This window comes from Hibiscus syriacus, unplaced genomic scaffold, assembly GCF_006381635.1.
Source record: "Hibiscus syriacus cultivar Baekdansim isolate YM2019G1 unplaced genomic scaffold, ASM638163v2 tig00117048_pilon, whole genome shotgun sequence".
Taxonomy (NCBI): Eukaryota; Viridiplantae; Streptophyta; class Magnoliopsida; order Malvales; family Malvaceae; genus Hibiscus; species Hibiscus syriacus.
Window position 1 is genome coordinate 897,853 of NW_024063538.1, and position 19,390 is coordinate 917,242.

Genomic DNA, 19,390 nt, shown 5'->3' on the forward strand with positions numbered 1-19,390 from the left:
ACCGCCTAATTATAAGTCAACAAAAGGGGGCTTATTTTTTTAGAATTTGGGGGCGTCGGTTTGGGTTTTTTTAATAATTGGGGGAATCGAATTCGGTGCCCTAATTTTTTATTGAAATAAAAATAGGGTTAACTACAAGATTAGTCCCTAAGTTTCAACTATAAATACCTTAGCTCATTTAGTTTCAAAATCATCCCAAAAATCATTTCTTTCTCCCAATACAAGAAAGTTTTCTTGTGAGTAGTGAGTGTTTTGTAAACACCTGTAAATTTTCTCTCTTAGTAAAAGATCTGCAGCAGTCCGGAGACGTAAGCACAATTGGCTGAACTCCGTTATCAATTTCGGGTATTATTTTTCCGCTTTTATTTCGCATTCTCACTAATCTGGTTATAGGGAAATTACTCGTACTCGGTTTATTTCCTAACACTTGTAACTTCTGTGAACGCCGCTTTAGGGGATTTGCTTATCGTTGTGATTCTTGTGACTTCGATCTCCATGGAACCTGTACTTTACTTCAAGTATCTGTTGCTTCGAATTTCCCTACCTGTTTGCACCAGCATCCATTGTTCTTCGTCGAAAACCATGAAGACGAAGTCACAAACGATTGCTATGGATGTAAGAATCCATTGTTCGGTCCGATTTACCACTGCTCGGATTGTACTTATCCGACGTTCTTTAACCTTCATAAGAAAAGTGCAGAATCAAGCCTTGAGATTAATCACCCCTATGATCTTAAGCACCCTCTTACTCTTTTGCCGGCACCAGCTGCTACTCATCCTCAAGAATGTAGCTGCTAGTTGTGCAAAATCCAGTGGGATGGGTTTGTTTATTCTTGCTCTCTTTGCAACTTTGAGCTTACCCTTGATGATTTCTTGGCACCAAAAGAAATCACAGTTGCAAGTCATGGACACCCATTGATAGGGAAGCGGTGGCGGATTGATGAATGTTGCTCTTGTTGAAGAATCAAACCTAGAAAGCTCTAGACTCAATAAAGAACAATGGGAACAAATAGGGAAGGTGGCGGCAATAGATAGGGTTATTTAGGGTTTTTGTGTGTGCTGGAAACAAGATAAGAAATAAGATTAAAACAAGATAAAAAAAAGATAAAAGAATTGCAAATAAAATAAGATAACCAAGAAATCAAAAGATATCCCTTATGAAGGTGAACGGTAAAGATGATTGATGACGTGGATGGATATGTGGAAAATCGATGGATAATGTCCTATCGAGCCCTCCTAGTCGCTATGAAAAGGCAAACACGTTAATATGGCTCTAACCAACCCTCCTAGTCGCGATGAAAAGGCAAATTGGAGTGTGAAGATTAATCTCCCTCACAAGAACTTGAAAGAACTCAATGAGAAGAAGCTTCGAAGGCACAAGGCAATCAACACTTGCAAAAACGAACTCTCGTTGTATTATTAATCAAAGAAATCTTGATTTACAAAGTTTAATGAAGCCTCCTTTATATAGGGACTGAGTTCTAAAGGTCCTAAATAACTAATGAATAAAATAATAATAAATTAAACATATCTTAACTCTAATTCCTAATAAAATAATAATAACTAAAGATAATATTTTTAACCCAACCTTAATTCCTAATAAAATAATAAATCTAATCCTAAAAGATAATGCATCATCCTATATTAAGTTATATTACAAATAATCAATAAAAATATTAAAAATTCGTAATATTTACAAAATCCTGTATTAATCCCGTATAGGATTTTCTGCATGCACCGTCTTTAGTAATACAACGGTTGTATCTCCAGAAGACAACGGTTGTAATACAAAATCCTGTATTGAGTTCCCGATATCGGATTGATACGATTAAAGAACCGTTGGAAATATAAGATACATACGGTTGTATCTCCAGAAGACATGTCGACCAAATAAGATCAGGATACCATTCAAAAAGTCGTATCAAGTCTGCTGCTGTTCTGATCTTCTTTTCCAAAGCTTGGATGAGTGGATCATTTGGAAGAGTTATTACTTCTTCCTTTGATGTGAGCCTTGTGATGCATGTATCATCCTCCCTTTCTTCAAAAATATTCGACCTCGAATCTGAAACATTAAAGGGAGAAACATTAGAATAGTTTAATAATCCATTCACATTATGCTTACCGAATAGATATGCTTTGAATCTTCGAGACTTTGTTCTTCTAATAGGTTCGAGTAGAAACATTAGTCCAAAGAAGCATGTATTATGGACTCTGGTGCATGTATCATTCACCCACTCCTCAAAAGGATTCGTCCTCGAATCTAAAAATCCAAAAGAAAGAGATTTAGATGTGTTGAAAGAAAAACTTGTGAAACATTTACCAGGATCAATGTGATGTTTCTTTATGCGTTTTAGTCGAGGTTTCTTCTTTGTAGGAACTGATTTCTTGTAGTCTTGAAATCCTCTTTTGCATACAAGTCTTGTAATCTGATGTTTTGGTTGAAATTCAACATGGCGTTGGCCACTGTTGGCTTTCTGTATGATTATTTCAGATAATTTCTCCATGGTTTTATTCGTTTGTGGCGAGAATGAGTGTTTAAAAACCATGTCAACTGGTTTGTTAAAGTAATCCCTTAAGTCTCCTAAGTGTGGTTCATGAATTAATGATTCTCAAGAGGAGATTTGTGGACTGTAGAACCTGTTTAGTTGACAAGGAAACTCATATACAAGATAAAGCTCATTAAAAGCACTTTTAAAAGTATGGGTAGAAATATCAAAAATATCCGAGTTATCGTGATATACATCTTTGATATGTTCAATTCTCGGAACAGTAGTATAAGTTTGATAGGTAAGAGTATACCTTCGTGGTAGTCTATCATATATTGTGTTTTGCTTACCTCGGTATGTTACACACTTAAAGGAGTTGTGTTTAGTATAGATGACAACTTCACGAGCCTTACCTTGTAAGAAGGAGAAGAAGTACGTTAGAATGTCATAAAAATGAGTAATAAAATACTTACCTTTAGACTCTCGTAAATCGTGACTCTTCATAGATATGGCATAGTGATTAGGGCTTTCAGGTGGTAACCCGTCAGGAGGGTCACCTAGCACTATTCGACAACTCTTGGCGATGGAAGATGGTGTAGGCCAGTCTCGTGTTGCTTTTACTATTTCATCATTTGCATGGATTTCCTGTGCACGAACTATAAAGCCTGTAGAGTTGTTCAAATCATGTTTCGTCATTAAGATGGCGTCACGACTAAGGCTTTCCTGGATGTAGCCTTTTTGTAACAAATACAACTCTTTGGTTTCTTCGAGATTGTATGTTTGATGAGGTATGATGGAACCTTGAATTAGATTGTGTTGAAAACATTTTGATGTTTCGATATAACAAATTAAGTTAAATGAATTTTAAGATTTTACAAAAGATTTTCTAAGTATATTCGATGTAATTATTCGAATATCAAAATATTACTCCAAGTCTTTCAAAGTTTATTTTAATCCTTACTAAAGTGTAAAATTGTGTTTTATACTTAAACTATTTTAAAACAATTTTACAAAGTATTTCGAGCCTTAATCGAGCCAAAAATATTTTCTTTTTAAAGGGTTTCAAGAAAAATCAGATTGTCCAGGGGGAACAGATTCCCCCCAGGGGGTATCGATTCCCCGGGAACAGATTCCCCCAGGGGTATCGATTCCCCGGGTACAGATTCCCCCTGCATGGTTTGGCTCCGAGAAATAACAGATTACTCGGAGGGAACCGATTCCCCCCTTGAGGGTACCGATTCCCTCACTGTTCATCAGCCCAACGGTCATAATATTTGAATATTATGAAGGGGTATCGATTCCCTATGAAGGGGTACCGATTCCCCCCATTCTGGGCAGCCTATTTTTGCAGAAAAATCATTCCCAAACGGCTCCAAAACATCCCCAACGGCTAGATATGACTTCAAACACATTCCAAGCTATAAATACAAGCTAAGGACACTTGAAGAGGTAATAGAACAACTATCCAAGCAATCAAACATAAGAGAAGAATTTTTCATTCTTATTTCATCTTTCTCTTGTATATATTTTGTTCTTGTGAGCTCAATCTTGTAAACACCTACCTTAGAGAGGTTTTCTTGTTTACATTTCTTATCATTTTGTAAAGGGGAAAGGTTCTAGCTTAGCCCGTGTAAAAGCTAGGGAAAGGTTCTAGTTTAGCCCGGAAAAACTAGGGAGTTTGTAAGGTTACTCTTTATCCTCAAAAGAAAGAACAAATTAGTGAATTTGTTGGAAAATCCTTGGTGAGGAGCTAAGGTAGTGGACACAGACTTTGATTGAGAAAGTCGAACCACTATAAATCGTTGTGCAATTCTCTATTTTTTAATCTCCTTACTCCCTAAACACAAAACCGTTCCGACCCCTCTTTACAAACTGTTCCGGTTGTCGATTCGAGCTTCTGAAAATCCTAACAATTGGCATCAGAGCCTAACTCGTTAAGAAGGTTTAACCACCTTGAGACAATCCTAGAAGAAGCTCAACCAATTCCCGACGCAACCGACAAATAAATGACTTTTTCCTCCGGTGCTTATTATCTTGAAGAATATCCTATTATGGATTCACAACCGGTCAACAAGCCACCCTTCTTCAATGGAGCAAATTATACACATTGGAAGAATAAGATGATGTACTTCATTCAATCATACAATCTAGGAGCTTGGTACTCAATCATGGACGGTTACTCTTTTCCACCCGGCAAGTACAACGATTGGAGTAGAGAAGAGCAGAAAAATTTTAGCTTAATTCTAAGGCTATACATATTCTATTTTGTGCTTTAGGCCCAAATGAATATGGAAGAGTCTCATCTTGTTCCAGTGCCAAAGAGATTAGGGATAAGCTCCAAGTCACTCATGAAGGAACCGACGAAGTGAGGGAATCAAAGAAAAGTCTTCTCAACCATAGCTACGAGAACTTCAAGATGAAACCCGATGAAGACATCAAAGCTATGACGGATATATTCTCTATGATTGTCAACGGTCTCAATGGATATGGAAAAATAATCCCAAATGAGAAGCTTGTGAGGAAGATGATTTACTCTCTTCCAAAGGAGTGGCAATCAAAGAAGACAGCCATTATCGAAGCAAAAAACCTAAAGTCTCTCACTCTCGACGAGCTAATTGGTTCCCTTCTCACTCATGAGATGATGGTGAAGGAAGATAAAGAAAGGGAAGAGAAGAAAAACAAGAAGAAGAAGAATGAGGACATAGGCATTAATGAAAGCTATCAAGATTCAAGTGATTAGGTGGGTGAAGACGATGATGAACAAAAAGAAGAGATGGTCAAGCTCTTGAAGAAACTCAAGAGATTCATGATTTCCAAGGAAGTGAAACATGAATCAACCAAGAAGAAGAGTCCCCCGGTATGTTTTGATTGTCAAAGAAAGGGGCATGTCATGTATGAATGTCCTCTTCTAAAGAAAAAGGGGAAGAAGACATTTGTTGCATCTTGGAGTGATGAAGATGATTCCAATGATGAAGATGAAGTAGTCAGCCTATGCCTCATGACCACTCAAGAAGAATTCGAGGTATCTTCTAACTCAAATGAATTTAATTCATTTACTTTTGATGGGTTACAAGATGCTTATAATAGGTTGTATTTGGGATTTAAGACCATGAATTCCAAATATATGAAATTAATTTCAAAACTCAAAATTGAAAATAAATCGATTTTGAAAGCTAGAGTTGATTTTGAAAATCAAAATGAAATTTTGAAAAATGATTTATAACTTTCAAAAATCAAAATAAATGATTTAGAAAAGAAAAATTTTGAGTTAGAAGTTAAGCTTGAAAGCTTAACAAAAGAAAAAGAATTAATTTCTAAAAACAATCTATTATGTTTAAAAATGGCAAAATGCTCACATTGCCATTATCATGGTCATATGGAACATACTTGTCCTTTGAAGAAAAGAAAACATTTTAAAATTAGGCAAGTATGGGTTCCAAAAGGAACAAGGGGCATTGTAACTAACGTTCAAGGATCCAAAGCAATTTGGATACCAAAATCTACTTAAATGTCTCTTGTAGGTATGTGAAAGCAATTGTGATGAAAATGATGATATTCAAGATACTCTAGCCACACATGAAAAAGGAATGGGTAACCTCTAAGCTTAATACTTTTAATTTTGGATTATTTGGTTGCTCATTTGATTTTAAGCATGCATGAGTTTTGGTTTTAAATGATTATACATCATTGTTTTACTCTCATGTATGTTCAAAAGATGATTATGATGAACATTTTAAAATTGTAATGATTTTTCAAAATTTTTAGTTCATCATAATAAAATTTTGGTCAAAATTTGTTTTAATGCAAATGATATCTCTCTAACAATTGATATCAACTTTTCAAATACTTTGATTTTATAAATCTTTAAAAAAATTGACCTAAATTTAAATGTTTATGCATGTGGTTTAAATAAAAATGATATCCCTCTAATAATTGCTATCAAAAATTTTCAAATGCATAACATTTTTAGAAAACTTTATGCATATGATCTTAAATTCAACAATTAGTATTGCATAAAGTATTTTAGTCTTGGATATATTGAATTTCATATGCCAGTAACATGTTTGTTATTCTTTGTTGAAATTCAATTTTGTTTAAGTGTCAAGATCTTAAAAGAAAAATTTTATTTGGAATGCATTTATTGAGGGGGAGATTTGATTTTTTTCAAATGATTTTTAAAATGTCAAATTTACTACTTACTCTCCAAATTTATTTTGAACTTCAAATATTAGTGTCTTTTTGATTTAACAAAAAGGGGGAGAAGTGTGAAGGTGTTAAAGTGGAGAAGTGTTAAAGTAAGGGGGAGTAATTTCAAACTTGATTTCAAAATATTAAAATTACTCAAATGTTTTGTTATATCAAAAAGGGGGAGATTGTTGAAAACATTTTGATGTTTCGATATAACAAATTAAGTTAAATGAATTTTAAGATTTTACAAAAGATTTTCTAAGTATATTCGATGTAATTATTCGAATATCAAAATATTACTCCAAGTCTTTCAAAGTTCATTTTAATCCTTACTAAAGTGTAAAATTGTGTTTTATACTTAAACTATTTTAAAACAATTTTACAAAGTATTTCGAGCCTTAATCGAGCCAAAAATATTTTCTTTTTAAAGGGTTTCAAGAAAAATCAGATTGTCCAGGGGTAAAGATTCCCCCCCAGGGGGAACAGATTCCTCCCAGGGGGTATCGATTCCCCGGGAACAGATTCCCCCCAGGGGTATCGATTCCCCGGGTATAGATTCCCCTTGCATGGTTTGGCTCCGAGAAATAACAGATTACTCGGAGGGAACCGATTCCCCCTTGAGGGTACCGATTCCCTCACTGTTCATCAGCCCAACGGTCATAATATTTGAATATTATGAAGGGGTATCGATTCCCTATGAAGGGGTACCGATTCCCCCCATTCTGGGCAGCCTATTTTTGCAGAAAAATCATTCCCAAACGGCTCCAAAACATCCCCAACGGCTAGATATGACTTCAAACACATTCCAAGCTATAAATACAAGCTAAGGACACTTGAAGAGGTAATAGAACAACTATCCAAGCAATCAAACACAAGAGAAGAATTTTTCATTCTTATTTTATCTTTCTCTTGTATATATTTTGTTCTTGTGAGCTCAATCTTGTAAACATCTACCTTAGAGAGGTTTTCTTGTTTACATTTCTTATCATTTTGTAAAGGGGAAAGGTTCTAGCTTAGCCCGTGTAAAAGCTAGGGAAAGGTTCTAGTTTAGCCCGGAAAAACTAGGGAGTTTGTAAGGTTACTCTTTATCCTCAAAAGAAAGAACAAATTAGTGAATTTGTTGGAAAATCCTTGGTGAGGAGCTAAGGTAGTGGACGTAGACTTTGATTGAGAAATTCGAACCACTATAAATCGCTGTACAATTCTCTATTTTTCAATCTCCTTACTCCCTAAACACAAAACCGTTCTGACCCCTCTTTACAAACCGTTCTGGTTGTCGATTCGAGCTTCCGAAAATCCTAACAGATTGGTTTGGCATTGTTTTCCTCTTTTCAGTGGTAGTTCGTTAGGTAGATCACCTAACACTTCTCGAGAATCATGTAAAAGAGACGAAAACACACTAGGCAAATCCTTGTTAATGTTAGAAATCGAAACAATTGATTCCCTAAAGCGAACAAGGATGCAAGGTTGTTTGTAAAGAAGGTTCTCTCTCAATTCTTTTGTACTCACACATATATTTTGAGTCACTATTTTCATCAAACATCTAGGTTCACTCACCTCCCACGGGTTAAACTTTAGGGACTAGAAGTGTGTAATCCTTTGCTGGTCGTTGTTTCTCCTTGTCGGGTTTGTCATCTCTGGACTTTTTTTAGAAGATGAAGAAGGATTTGAAGGATTACCTTGGTAAGAGGATGAAATACCTTGGTAATGTTCTCTGAATTGGAATCTCCTTTGGATTTGTGCTTCGATTGTCATTGCTTTCTTTAGTGTATCTTCAAGGTTTTCGTACCCATGGAGGTTAAGAAGATCAGTGATGTTTGAGTTCAAGCTGAAGATGAATCTTGACACGGTGACCTCTTCTTTTTCGGTTATGTTAGCCCTATTGAGTAAGGACTGCATCTCCTTATAGTAGTCTTCAACTGAACTTCTACCTTGTCGGAGTCGGTGTAGTCATAGTTTAACTTCTCGTGTATAATGTGTCGGTAGGAATCGCTTCCTCATGGTTTGTTTGAGGTCGGTCCAAGAAGTGATTGTTGGAATTTGGAAGTTCTGGATCTTTTTCCTTGTTTGCATCCACCAAGTTCTAGCATATCCTTCGAATTGCATGGTGATGAGGGGAACTTGTTTAGCTTGGGGGTAGTCATGGTATGAGAACATGAGATCAACTTTTCCTTCCCAAACAATGTACCTGTCCGGATCGTTGTATCCTTTGAAAGATGGGATCATGAACTTTGGTTTTGCAAAGAGTTCGGGTGCTTGGAAACGTGGTTGTTCTCGCTTGGGTACCAAAAGTTCAGCATTGTTTGGTCTTTGATTCTGTTTTGGTAGATCCAGTTGTGGTTCTCGTCATTCTCTCACGGTATTGGTAAGTTCATCAAATCTTTCAACTTGAGTCGTGAGTCGTGCAAGTGTGGCTAAGATAGCCGTAAGTGTCTTGTTGTTATTGTCGCCCATCCTTAAATCATAACACTCGAAAGAAAATTTTAAAGTAAAATAAAAATAAAAGAAAGAAAATTCAACGAAGCAAGAAACCTCACAAGTCACTCCAAGAAAGTAACACAACGAGAGGCAAGTAAGCCGATCTTGTACTCTTTAAAACTCACTTTACCAAGTAGTCTTCCACAGTTCGTATCGGAGTTTGATTACTAGCAAAGGCGATAAGAAAAACCTAAAAGCTCTAAGAGGCCAAACAAAGGTTAGACTCCAAGAGAACGAGAATGCAAAGAAGAAAGAAGTATGCAAACTCTTTAGTCCTACTAACACAAGGAAGATAATGTGTTAGATAATGAAAAAGAACAATAACAGGGAAAAACAAAAGAACCTAAAGCACTAAGGGTCAAAGAAAAAATGACCAAACCAGAAAACCTAGAAAACGCTGGATCAACTTGAGCAACGTTTTTGAGGGGGTTACCGGTATCCAAAAATTCTGGAAAATTTCTTGAATGTCTTTAGATGCGTCAAGCAACCACCTGTAAAATTTCAGAACCAAATACTTTCAGTAGTATCCAGTAGACTCTGTTGAACGGTGAGTCCTCAAACAATCTGTTTTTCTTGATCGCTTTGTTCGAAGTTGTTCTTGATATCCAAAACTTCTTATTTTTTGTGTGAATGATCTCCAATATATGGAGTTTCAATATGTAAATTTTCACCACAAAAGTCCTCCTGTAGAATTTTCAAGAAATTCGACAATATTCTAGACCGAATCTGCCGATAAAACTTGAATGTTGTATTTGAAGGCTCTAATGAACTCTGATTGAAGTGAATTTTGGACTGGAGATTAAAATTAAGATGAATATGATATCTGAAGAAAATAATCCCTAAATACCTTCATTTTCAATTTTTTTTTTTGAAATTTTGGCTTTTTTGTTTTTTTTTTGTTTTTTTTTTGTTTTTTTTAAATAGCAAACTAACAAGAATGATTTGAATCTAAATTAAAATTAAATAAAAATAACCTGAAACGATGAATCTTCTCTGAACTAGCTCCGTTGGGGTACCTTGACGGTGTTGTGTGCAAGAACAAACAAGATTGCTTGCTTCTTTCCAAGAATCGTCCCAAATCTGATACCAATTGATAGGGAAGCGGTGGCGGATTGATGAACGTTGCTCTTGTTGAAGAATCAAACCTAGAAAGCTTTAGACTCAATGAAGAACAATGGGGAACGAATAGGGAAGGTGGTGGCAATAGATAGGGTTATTTAGGGTTTTTTTGTGCTGGAAACAAGATAAGAAATAAGATTAAAACAAGATAAAGAAAAGATAAAATAATTGTAAATAAAATAAGATAACCAAGAAATCAAAAGATCTCCGTTATGAAGGCGAACGGTAAAGATGATTGATGATGTGGATGGATATGTGGAAAATCGATGGATAATGTCCTATCGAGCCCTCCTAGTCGCAATGAAAAGGCAAACACGATAATATGGCTCTAACCAACCCTCCTAGTCGCGATGAAAAGTCAAATTAGAGTGTGAAGATTAATCTCCCTCACAAGAACTTGAAAGAACTCAAGGAGAAGAAGCTTCGAAGGCACAAGACAATCAACACTTGCAAAAAATGAACTCTCGTTGTATTATTAATCAAAGAAATCTTGATTTACAAAGTTTAATGAAACATCCTTTATATAGGGGCTGAGTTCTAAAGGTCCTAAATAACTAATGAATAAAATAATAATAAACTAAACATATCTTAACTCTAATTCCTAATAAAATAATAATAACTAAAGATAATATTTTTAACCCAACCTTAATTCCTAATAAAATAATAAATCTAATTCTAAAAGATAATGCATCATTCTATATTAAGTTATATTACAAATAATCAATAAAATTATTGAAAATTCGTAATATTTACAAAATCCCGTATTAATCCCGTATATGATTTTCTGCATGCACCATGTTTAGTAAAATGGCCATATCTTGAGTTCCCGATATCAGATTGATACAATTAAAGAACCGTTGGAAAGATAAGAGACAGACGATTGTATATATAGAAGACATGTCGACCAAATAAGATCAGGATACCATTCAAAAAGTCATATCAAGTCTGCTGCTATTCTGATCTTCTTTTCCAAAGCTTGGACGAGTGGATCATTTGGAAGAGTTATTACTTCTTCCTTTGATGTGAGCCTTGTGATGCATGTATCACCCATGGATTCTTCTACTGAAACAAATATCATTTGTTTGTGATTTTTGTGGCATCGCCGGAAATCACAGCCCTTATCTCTATATTATGTGTAACCTTGTTGTACACAAGAAGTGTATTTCGATGCCCCGAAATTTCATGATTACGCGACATCCTCATGTGATTTCTCATTCATTTTGTCTTCAAGAAGATGATCAGTTTCAAGAATGGATGTGCAAGATTTGTTATGAAGAAGTCGATACAAGGTATGGCAGTTACTGTTGTTCTGATTTCGATTGCAATTATATTGCTCATGTATATTGTGCTACCAATAAAGCGATTTGGGATGGAACAATTGTCTCGGAAGACGCGAACAAGAGGTTCGAGGAAGCATCATGTGAGTCTCAGAACTTGATTACCGATGTTGTTGAACAAATGCGAATCGGTGAGCATATGGTTGCGGTTGAGATCAAACATACCTATCATGATCACAATCTAATACTCATTTTTAGTGGAGAGATCAAAGATGATAGCCAATGTGATGGGTGTATGAGGCTTATCTCAACTCCTTTCTATAGTTGTGAGCAATGTAAGTTTTTTCTCCATAAACATTGTGCTGAATTGCCTAGAGAAAGACGACATCCATTTCACAATCACTTGCTAACACTCTCGAACTCAAACTCAAGGGGTAACTATTCAATATGCTATGCTTGTTGGCGTCCTTACCATGGATTTAGCTATCAATGCAACTACAAAGATTGCGGATCATTCTTTCGATGCGACGTTCGATGTATTTTGTTATCGGACACTCTAAAGCATCCGAGTCATGAGCATTCACTCTTTCTCATCCACGATTTTCCAACAAAGTGCAGTGGTAGTCTCGAAGTAATATTCGAAGATTGTATTGCATATAGATGCATGAAGCGTTGTGATTTCACTTTAGACATACGATGTGTGAAGTTACCGCTCACGGCTCGATACAAGTACGACAGACATTCCCTTACTCTGACTTATTCCGATAATTCTAGTCCTTCTCAACATTACTGTGATCTGTGTGAGAATGAACGAGACCCGAATGACTGGTTTTACTACTGTGCCGATTGTGATAACTCTCTTCATTTCGTATGTGTTCTCGGGGATCCTCTGTTTATGAAGCTTGGAAGCAAAGTCAAATTGTCTTGTCATCAACATCCATTAACTGTTGTGAAAAACATCTGGAATTGTCGTCGATGTAAAGTATGCAGTAGTCTTCGCAGTGGGCCTACTCTAGAATGTAGAGAATCTGAATGTAATTTTAACATTCACTGTGAGTGCAGTCGACTTTTATATAGATATTTCCAATGATATTTCATTAAAGTTTAAAGCTCTTGTATGGTTGTTGAGCGTGTACCTCATACATAAAACATACATATATGCATACCATGATTTTCTCATTGCTACGGATTTCATATCTATTTCATGCAGGTTTCATAGAAGGGTCTTTGAATTTGATTTTCACTTTTCTGATTTTTATCCCACAAATTGGAACTTTTTCTTCCAAGATAAAATGTCAGGAAAATATTTGATGTCAAGTAGTTCATCATATACAACATCTTGTTGCGAAAGACGGCTATCTGATAGAGCAAAATCGCAACTAATAATTTGAGAAAATAAAAATGAAGATAAAAGAGACACAAAATTTATGTGGAAAACCCTTAAATAATATAGGGTAAAAACCACGGGCAATGGTAGAAGAATTTCACTATGAGAAAATAGGAATTACAACCTCTCTCGATCTACCAATGAGAAAATAATGATAATTCTCTCTTGATAAAAAAGGAGAAAACAACTCTCAAGAAACTCTCTAAATTCTCTAGTATTTGAAGAAAGCTAAAATGCTTTGGGATGATTTTGAAGCTAAATGAGCTAGGGTATTTATAGTTGAAGTTTTAAGGACTAATTTGTAAATACCCTAAATTACAATGGCTAAAAAAGAGATTTTACCATTGCTGAAAATTCAACAATAATTGTTGTCCCTTTTTTTCAAGCAGCACCGAAAGTTGCATTTATTATGCACACTTTCGGTGCATAGTCAACAATCTCCCACTTGAAGATTTGATTGGAACAATCATATCTTCACACCATTCTTTCTACCTTGTACCATCATGTTGCTTACGTCTCTGACAGGCCACAAGAGGATCGACACCAGGTAAATTTATCAGCATTGATCGCCTTCGTCATGAAATATGTTATATTGTCTTTGGTATGGATCTTCTGCATATCTATCGTCCCTTCTTCCACCTTTTCACGAATGAAATGGTATTGAACTCGTATGTGCTTTATCCTTGAATGAAATCCTGGATTCCTTGCTAGATGCAAGGCATTTTGACTGTCACAAAACAGAGAGACATACTCTTGATTGTGCCCAAGCTCCTCCAATAGCATCTTCAACCAAATTGCTTCTTTACTGGCTTGTGTAGCTGATACATATTCTGTTTCTGTTATGGATGTAGCCACAACTGACTGCAATTTTGAAACCCAGCTTACAGCTCCACCAGCAACTTTAAACACATATCCTGTAGTAGATTTGCTTTTATCTAAATCCCCTGCCAGAATCAACATACCCATTGATAAGTAAATTTGATCCTCTGTAATATAATGCAACATTTGAGGTTCTTTTGATGTATCTCAGGATCCTCTTTACTGTATTCCAATGCTCTTTGCATGTGTTCACCATGTACTGACTAACCACTCCCACTGCTTGTGCAATGTCTGGTCTTGTGCATATCATAGCGAACATTAAACTTCCCACTGCCGATGCATACTATACTCGAGACATCTCCATCCTCTTTTCTTCACTGCTAGGACTCATACTAGAGGATAATTTGAAGTTAATAGGAAGAGGGGTAGAAATTGGCTTACAATCTTGCATGCTAAATCGTGACAAGATCTTCTTTAAGTAATTCTTTTGTGAAAGCCAAATCTTCCTATTACTTTTATCTCGATGAATTTGCATCCCTAGAATCTTGTTTGCTGATCTCAAGTCCTTAATTTCAAATTCCCTAGCCAGTTGTGCCTTCAATTCTTCAATATGATCTTTTTTGGGTCCTGCAACCAACATGTCATCCACATACAACATCAATATAATAAAATCGTTATCACCAGACCTCTTGAAATAAGCACAAGGGTCTGCATTAAGTCTGTTGTATCCAAGGCACATAATGAAGGAATCAAATCTCTTATACCAACACCTCATCGCCTGCTTTAGACCGTACAAAGACTTGTTCAACCTGCAAACCAAGTTCTTATTTTCTTTTTCTTCAAAACCTTCAGGCTGGAGCATGTAAATCTCTTCTTCAAGATTTCCATGAAGAAAAGCTGTTTTAACATCTAGCTGCTCTAGATGTAAGTTCAATATAGCACATATTGCCAAAACTACTCGAACTGTTGTTAGTCGAACCACAGGAGAAAATATTTCATTGAAATCAATACCTTCTTTTTGAGCATATCCTTTGACCACCAGTCTTGCACGATACCTCTCAACTTGATCGTCACCATTTTGCTTGATTTTGAAGACCCATTTGTTACCAATTGGCTTCCTTCCTTGTGGTAGTGGCACAAGGTCCCATGTATTATTTTTATGAAGGGCTTCAATTTCTTCTTGTATCGCAATCATCCACAGTGAAGCATCTGAGTTGTTTATTACCTCATGGTATGTTGATGGCTCACCGTCCTCTGTTAAAAGGCAATATGTAATATTACCTTCTATAACATAATCTAAGTGCCAATTGGGACGTCTTCTCACACGATCTGATTAACGAGTTGTTGGAGCTTCAGAACTCTCTGGTTCTGCTTCAGAAGAATCTTCTTGTTCAACATCCTTTTCCACATGTATCTGTGTAGTCTCTGACTTTTCAGTGCTATCATCGTCTTCTTTTCTTTGTAGCTTATCTTCTACAAAGACAACATCTCTGTTGATTATCACTTTGCGGGCAGTGGGATCCCACAAGCGATACCCCTTTACTCCATCAGCATACCCCAAGAATTTGCATTTCCTGGATTTTGGATCCAACTTTGAAATTTCTTGGGAGTTGTACATCACGTACACAATACTTCCAAATACATGGAGGTTTGAATAATCAGCTGGTTTACCAGTCCACATCTCTATTGGTGTCTTCAACTCTATTGCAGTTGATGGAGCTTGATTCACCAAATAACAGGCGGTATTTGCTGCTTCTGCCCATAATGATTTTTCTAGGCTTGCATCCCTCAACATTGCTCTTGTTATTTCTAACAAGGTTCTGTTCATCCGCTCTACCACTCTATTTTATTGAGGAGTGTTTGCTACTGTGAACTGTCTTTTGATACATTCTTTCCTGCAAAAGTCATCAAATTTTTGCTTGTGTATTCTCCTCCATTATCTGTTCTGAAATACTTGATCTTATTTCCAGAATCAAGTTCCACCCGCGCTTTGAAGTTTTTGAAAGTTGAAAACACATCTGACTTCTTCTTAATAGGGTACACCCAGCATCTCCTAGAGTAGTCATCAATAAATGAGACAAAGTATTTTGCTCCGCCTAGGGATGTAACCGGTGCTTTCCATACGTCAGAATGAACCAATTCTAGAACATTTTTGCCTCTAGAATTTGACGTGTTGAATTTCAACCGGTGCTGCTTACTTGTTATGCAATGCTCACACAAAGTAAGTGATACATTTGTTAAGCCTGGAAGTAGCTTTTTCTCCACAAGGACTTTCATTCCTTGTTCTGACATGTGTCCAAGTTTCTGATGCCATAGCATTGTAGAATCTGAACTACATGAGGCAACAGAGGCTTCTACTTCTAACAAAATCTCTCCCTTTAGCATGTACACGTTTGCTGCTATCTTTTCGCCTTTCAGTACCACAAGCGCTCCACGGAACACCTTCATGATTCCTTTCCGTGTGTCAATCTTGCTTGCATTATTATCCAACAATCCGTAGGATAATAAATTTTTCTTCAGGCCTTTCACATGCCGCACATCTCGAACAACTTTAATTGTTCCATCATACATCTTCAATTTGATAGTTCCCACGCCAATGATCTCTAAGGCATGATCATTGCAACTATACACAGATCCTCCTGAGACAGGTTCATAATGATAGAACCATTCTCTTCTTGAGATCATGTGATATGTTGCTCCCGAATCAATGAGCCATATATTTGCATATCTCTTTCTACCTTCCACGGTGGTTGACGCTTCACAACATAGAACATCTCCATAATCTGAAGTGTTTGCGGTATTACCTTGTGGATTGGATTTTTTATTTAGGCTCCAACAATCCTTCTTCAAGTGACATTTCTTTCCACGGTTGTAGCACTTTAAATTCTTCTTGCTCATCGACTTCGATCTACCATGTTTGTGACTGCTGCTTTGGCCACGTTCTGTTGATCTTCCTCTCATCGTTGTCATCGTTGTCAACGCTTTTGCTTGTTGCAGATTTACTTGTCTGTCTTCCTTATTCTTGCGCCGATTTTCTTCTTGTAGAACAGCAGCTGCAACATCATCGAAGACTAAACTGGTGACATTACTGTTTGTCAAGTTGATGATGAGTTGATCGTATGAATCCGGTAGACTTTGAAGTAGAAGTTCAGCACGTTCTTGTTCTCCTATTTTACAGCTTAAGGATGTAAGCTGAGAAAATAAGGTGTTCAGTGTATTTAAGTGCTCCGTCACTGAAGTAGATTCTGGCATACGGAGAGTATACAATTTCCTTTTAAGGAAAATTTTATTGTGCAGCGATGTGGCCTCGTACAATTTGGTGAGATGATCCCATATCTCCTTAGCTGTCTTCTTCTCCTCGATGCTTGACAATACTTCATCTGCTAATGCTAGATGAAAGTTTGCCATAGCATTTCCGTCCATCTCGTTCCATTTGCTGTCATCTGCGAAATCCACCGGCCTTTCATTGATAGCCGCTAGACACCCGTCTTTCCTCAGGATGGCTTTCATCTTCAATTTCCACAATGATAAATTTCTCCCATTGAACTTTTCAATGTCAATTTTTTATTGTCATAGCTTCTATTATTGATAGCTCCCACTATTTCACTATCGTGAATAGTTCTCTAGAACCTCAAAGAATGGGTAATACCTTCTTATTTTCTTATGTTGGAGGATCCGCCTTTTGGTGGCAACCACAAAGACAATAAGCAGATATTACACACTCAAATATGGCTCGGATACCAATTGTTGCGGAAGACGGCTATCTGATAGAGCAAAATCGCAACTAATAATTTGAGAAAATAAAAATGAAGATAAAAGAGACACAAATTTATGTGGAAAACCCCTAAATAATATAGGGTAAAAACCACGGGCAACGGTAGAAGAATTTCACTATGAGAAACTAGGAATTACAACCTCTCTTGATCTACCAAGGAGAAAACAATGATAATTCTCTCTTGATAAAAATGAGAAAACAACTCTCAAGAAACTCTCTAAATTCTCTAGTATTGGAAGAAAGCTAGAATGCTTTGGGATGATTTTGAAGCTAAATGAGCTAGGGTATTATAGTTGAAGTTTTAAGGACTAATTTGTAAATACCCTAAATTACAATGGCTAAAAATAAGATTTTACCATTGCTGAAAATTCAACAATAGCTGCTGCCCCTTTTTTTCAAGCAGCACCGAAAGTTGCATTTATTATGCACACTTTCGGTGCATAGTCAACACATCTCGGTGTGGAAAATGTTGAATAATCAAAGATTAAAGTTGATTATTAGAGAATTGATTGATAATTGATTGGTTCATGTTGGCGTAGGTCATATACTCGATCTACTCTATTGATTGTGTCGTGAGATTATAGATCGAAGTTATCTTCTTTAAATACTTATAAATTAAGAATTGGTCACCCTCGAGTGTGCCTCCAATGTTCAACCTATTGTTAATACTTCTGCAATGTTGTTTTGTTAATCTTATGTGGAGTACATGCAATCTCCACGCTCAGGTTGCCATGCAAAACTCTTCATTGGGAGTGGTATTTGCAACATCTCTTTTCACTATCCGACTGCTATATCGGAATTGATTATGAACATAATGAGAAGTAATTCGGGCTTCTTTTATTATATATATATATAATCATTAAAGTTAATGATGTGAATATTTTACATTGAAGGGAAAGTCCAAATTCCAAAAAACATGCATATTTATCCCATGTCGAAATGTGTTTTATTAATTTTGTTTGTAAGTAACAATTATTAAAAACCGAATTATTGTGTCAACTAGCCGTCTTAGCTCAGCTGGTAGAGCGCGTGGCTTTTAACCACGTGGTCGTGGGTTCGATTCCCACAGACGGCGTGTTTATTTTTCATTTTGACTCCGCAATATGCTTGGGGAGTAACGGAGTATAGCTCGGGAAACACCACTATCCGCTCACATGGTGGTTGTGTCGGTTATTGTCTGTTTTTTTTTTTTATGTATTTAGCTTTGGTTTGTCGACGACTTTGTTTGTATGGGATGCCTTGATCGTCTCCGACGTCCACATTCCGATCCAACACCAGATGTAAATTGAGTGCAACATGTATAGATATAAAATTGAAAACTAAAGTAAATTCACAGGGAGGATACAATTGATCTGCAAATACTAAGAAGATCCCTGAACTAGTACTACAGTTAATGGCATCGATACCACTAAATCTCTGGTTGAGTGCCTAATAAAAGACCAAAAGACATCTACGCACAGATCATCTTCATTTTCGGCATTGCCTTCATCATCTGCCGAGCACGTTCTTTCGCTTCGGCACTGAGCTTTGCGTCGGTCTCCTGTAACATCTTTTTCCTCTCTGCTTTCTTTTTCTGCAAGGCTTCTTGCCTCGCATTGTGAAGTTCGAATTTGACTTATATATTAATGGGTCAAAAACTTTTGTTCAAAACCTATTTTTTGAGGCTAAAATCTTTGTCTAAATTATGTCAAATTCCAAACAAACCTTTAATTTGAACAGACAAACTAACAGTTGAACATATCAACGATGAAATGCTTAAATAATCAAACTTGGCTAGTTGAATGTTGAAAATATAACTTATCGTAATTTAATAATCGGACGATTTGTCGATATATGTATAAATTAGTATGTACGCTGTAGAA

The 19,390-nt window shown here is 36.3% G+C and overlaps 1 protein-coding gene and 1 non-coding gene across 2 annotated transcripts; both read left to right on the forward strand.

Annotated features, from left to right (window-relative positions):
- The first annotated feature begins 432 nt into the window (after positions 1-432).
- Positions 433-12,637, forward strand: LOC120197316. The gene is made up of 2 exons (XM_039198891.1): positions 433-908; positions 11,315-12,637. Exon 2 carries the CDS (start codon positions 11,402-11,404, stop codon positions 12,635-12,637), a length of 1,236 nt encoding a protein of 411 aa, XP_039054822.1. The 5' UTR covers positions 433-908; positions 11,315-11,401.
- Positions 12,638-18,530: 5,893 nt separating this feature from the next.
- TRNAK-UUU lies at positions 18,531-18,603 on the forward strand. The gene has a single exon. It is a non-coding gene; the product is annotated as a tRNA-Lys (tRNA).
- The last annotated feature ends 787 nt before the right edge of the window (positions 18,604-19,390 follow it).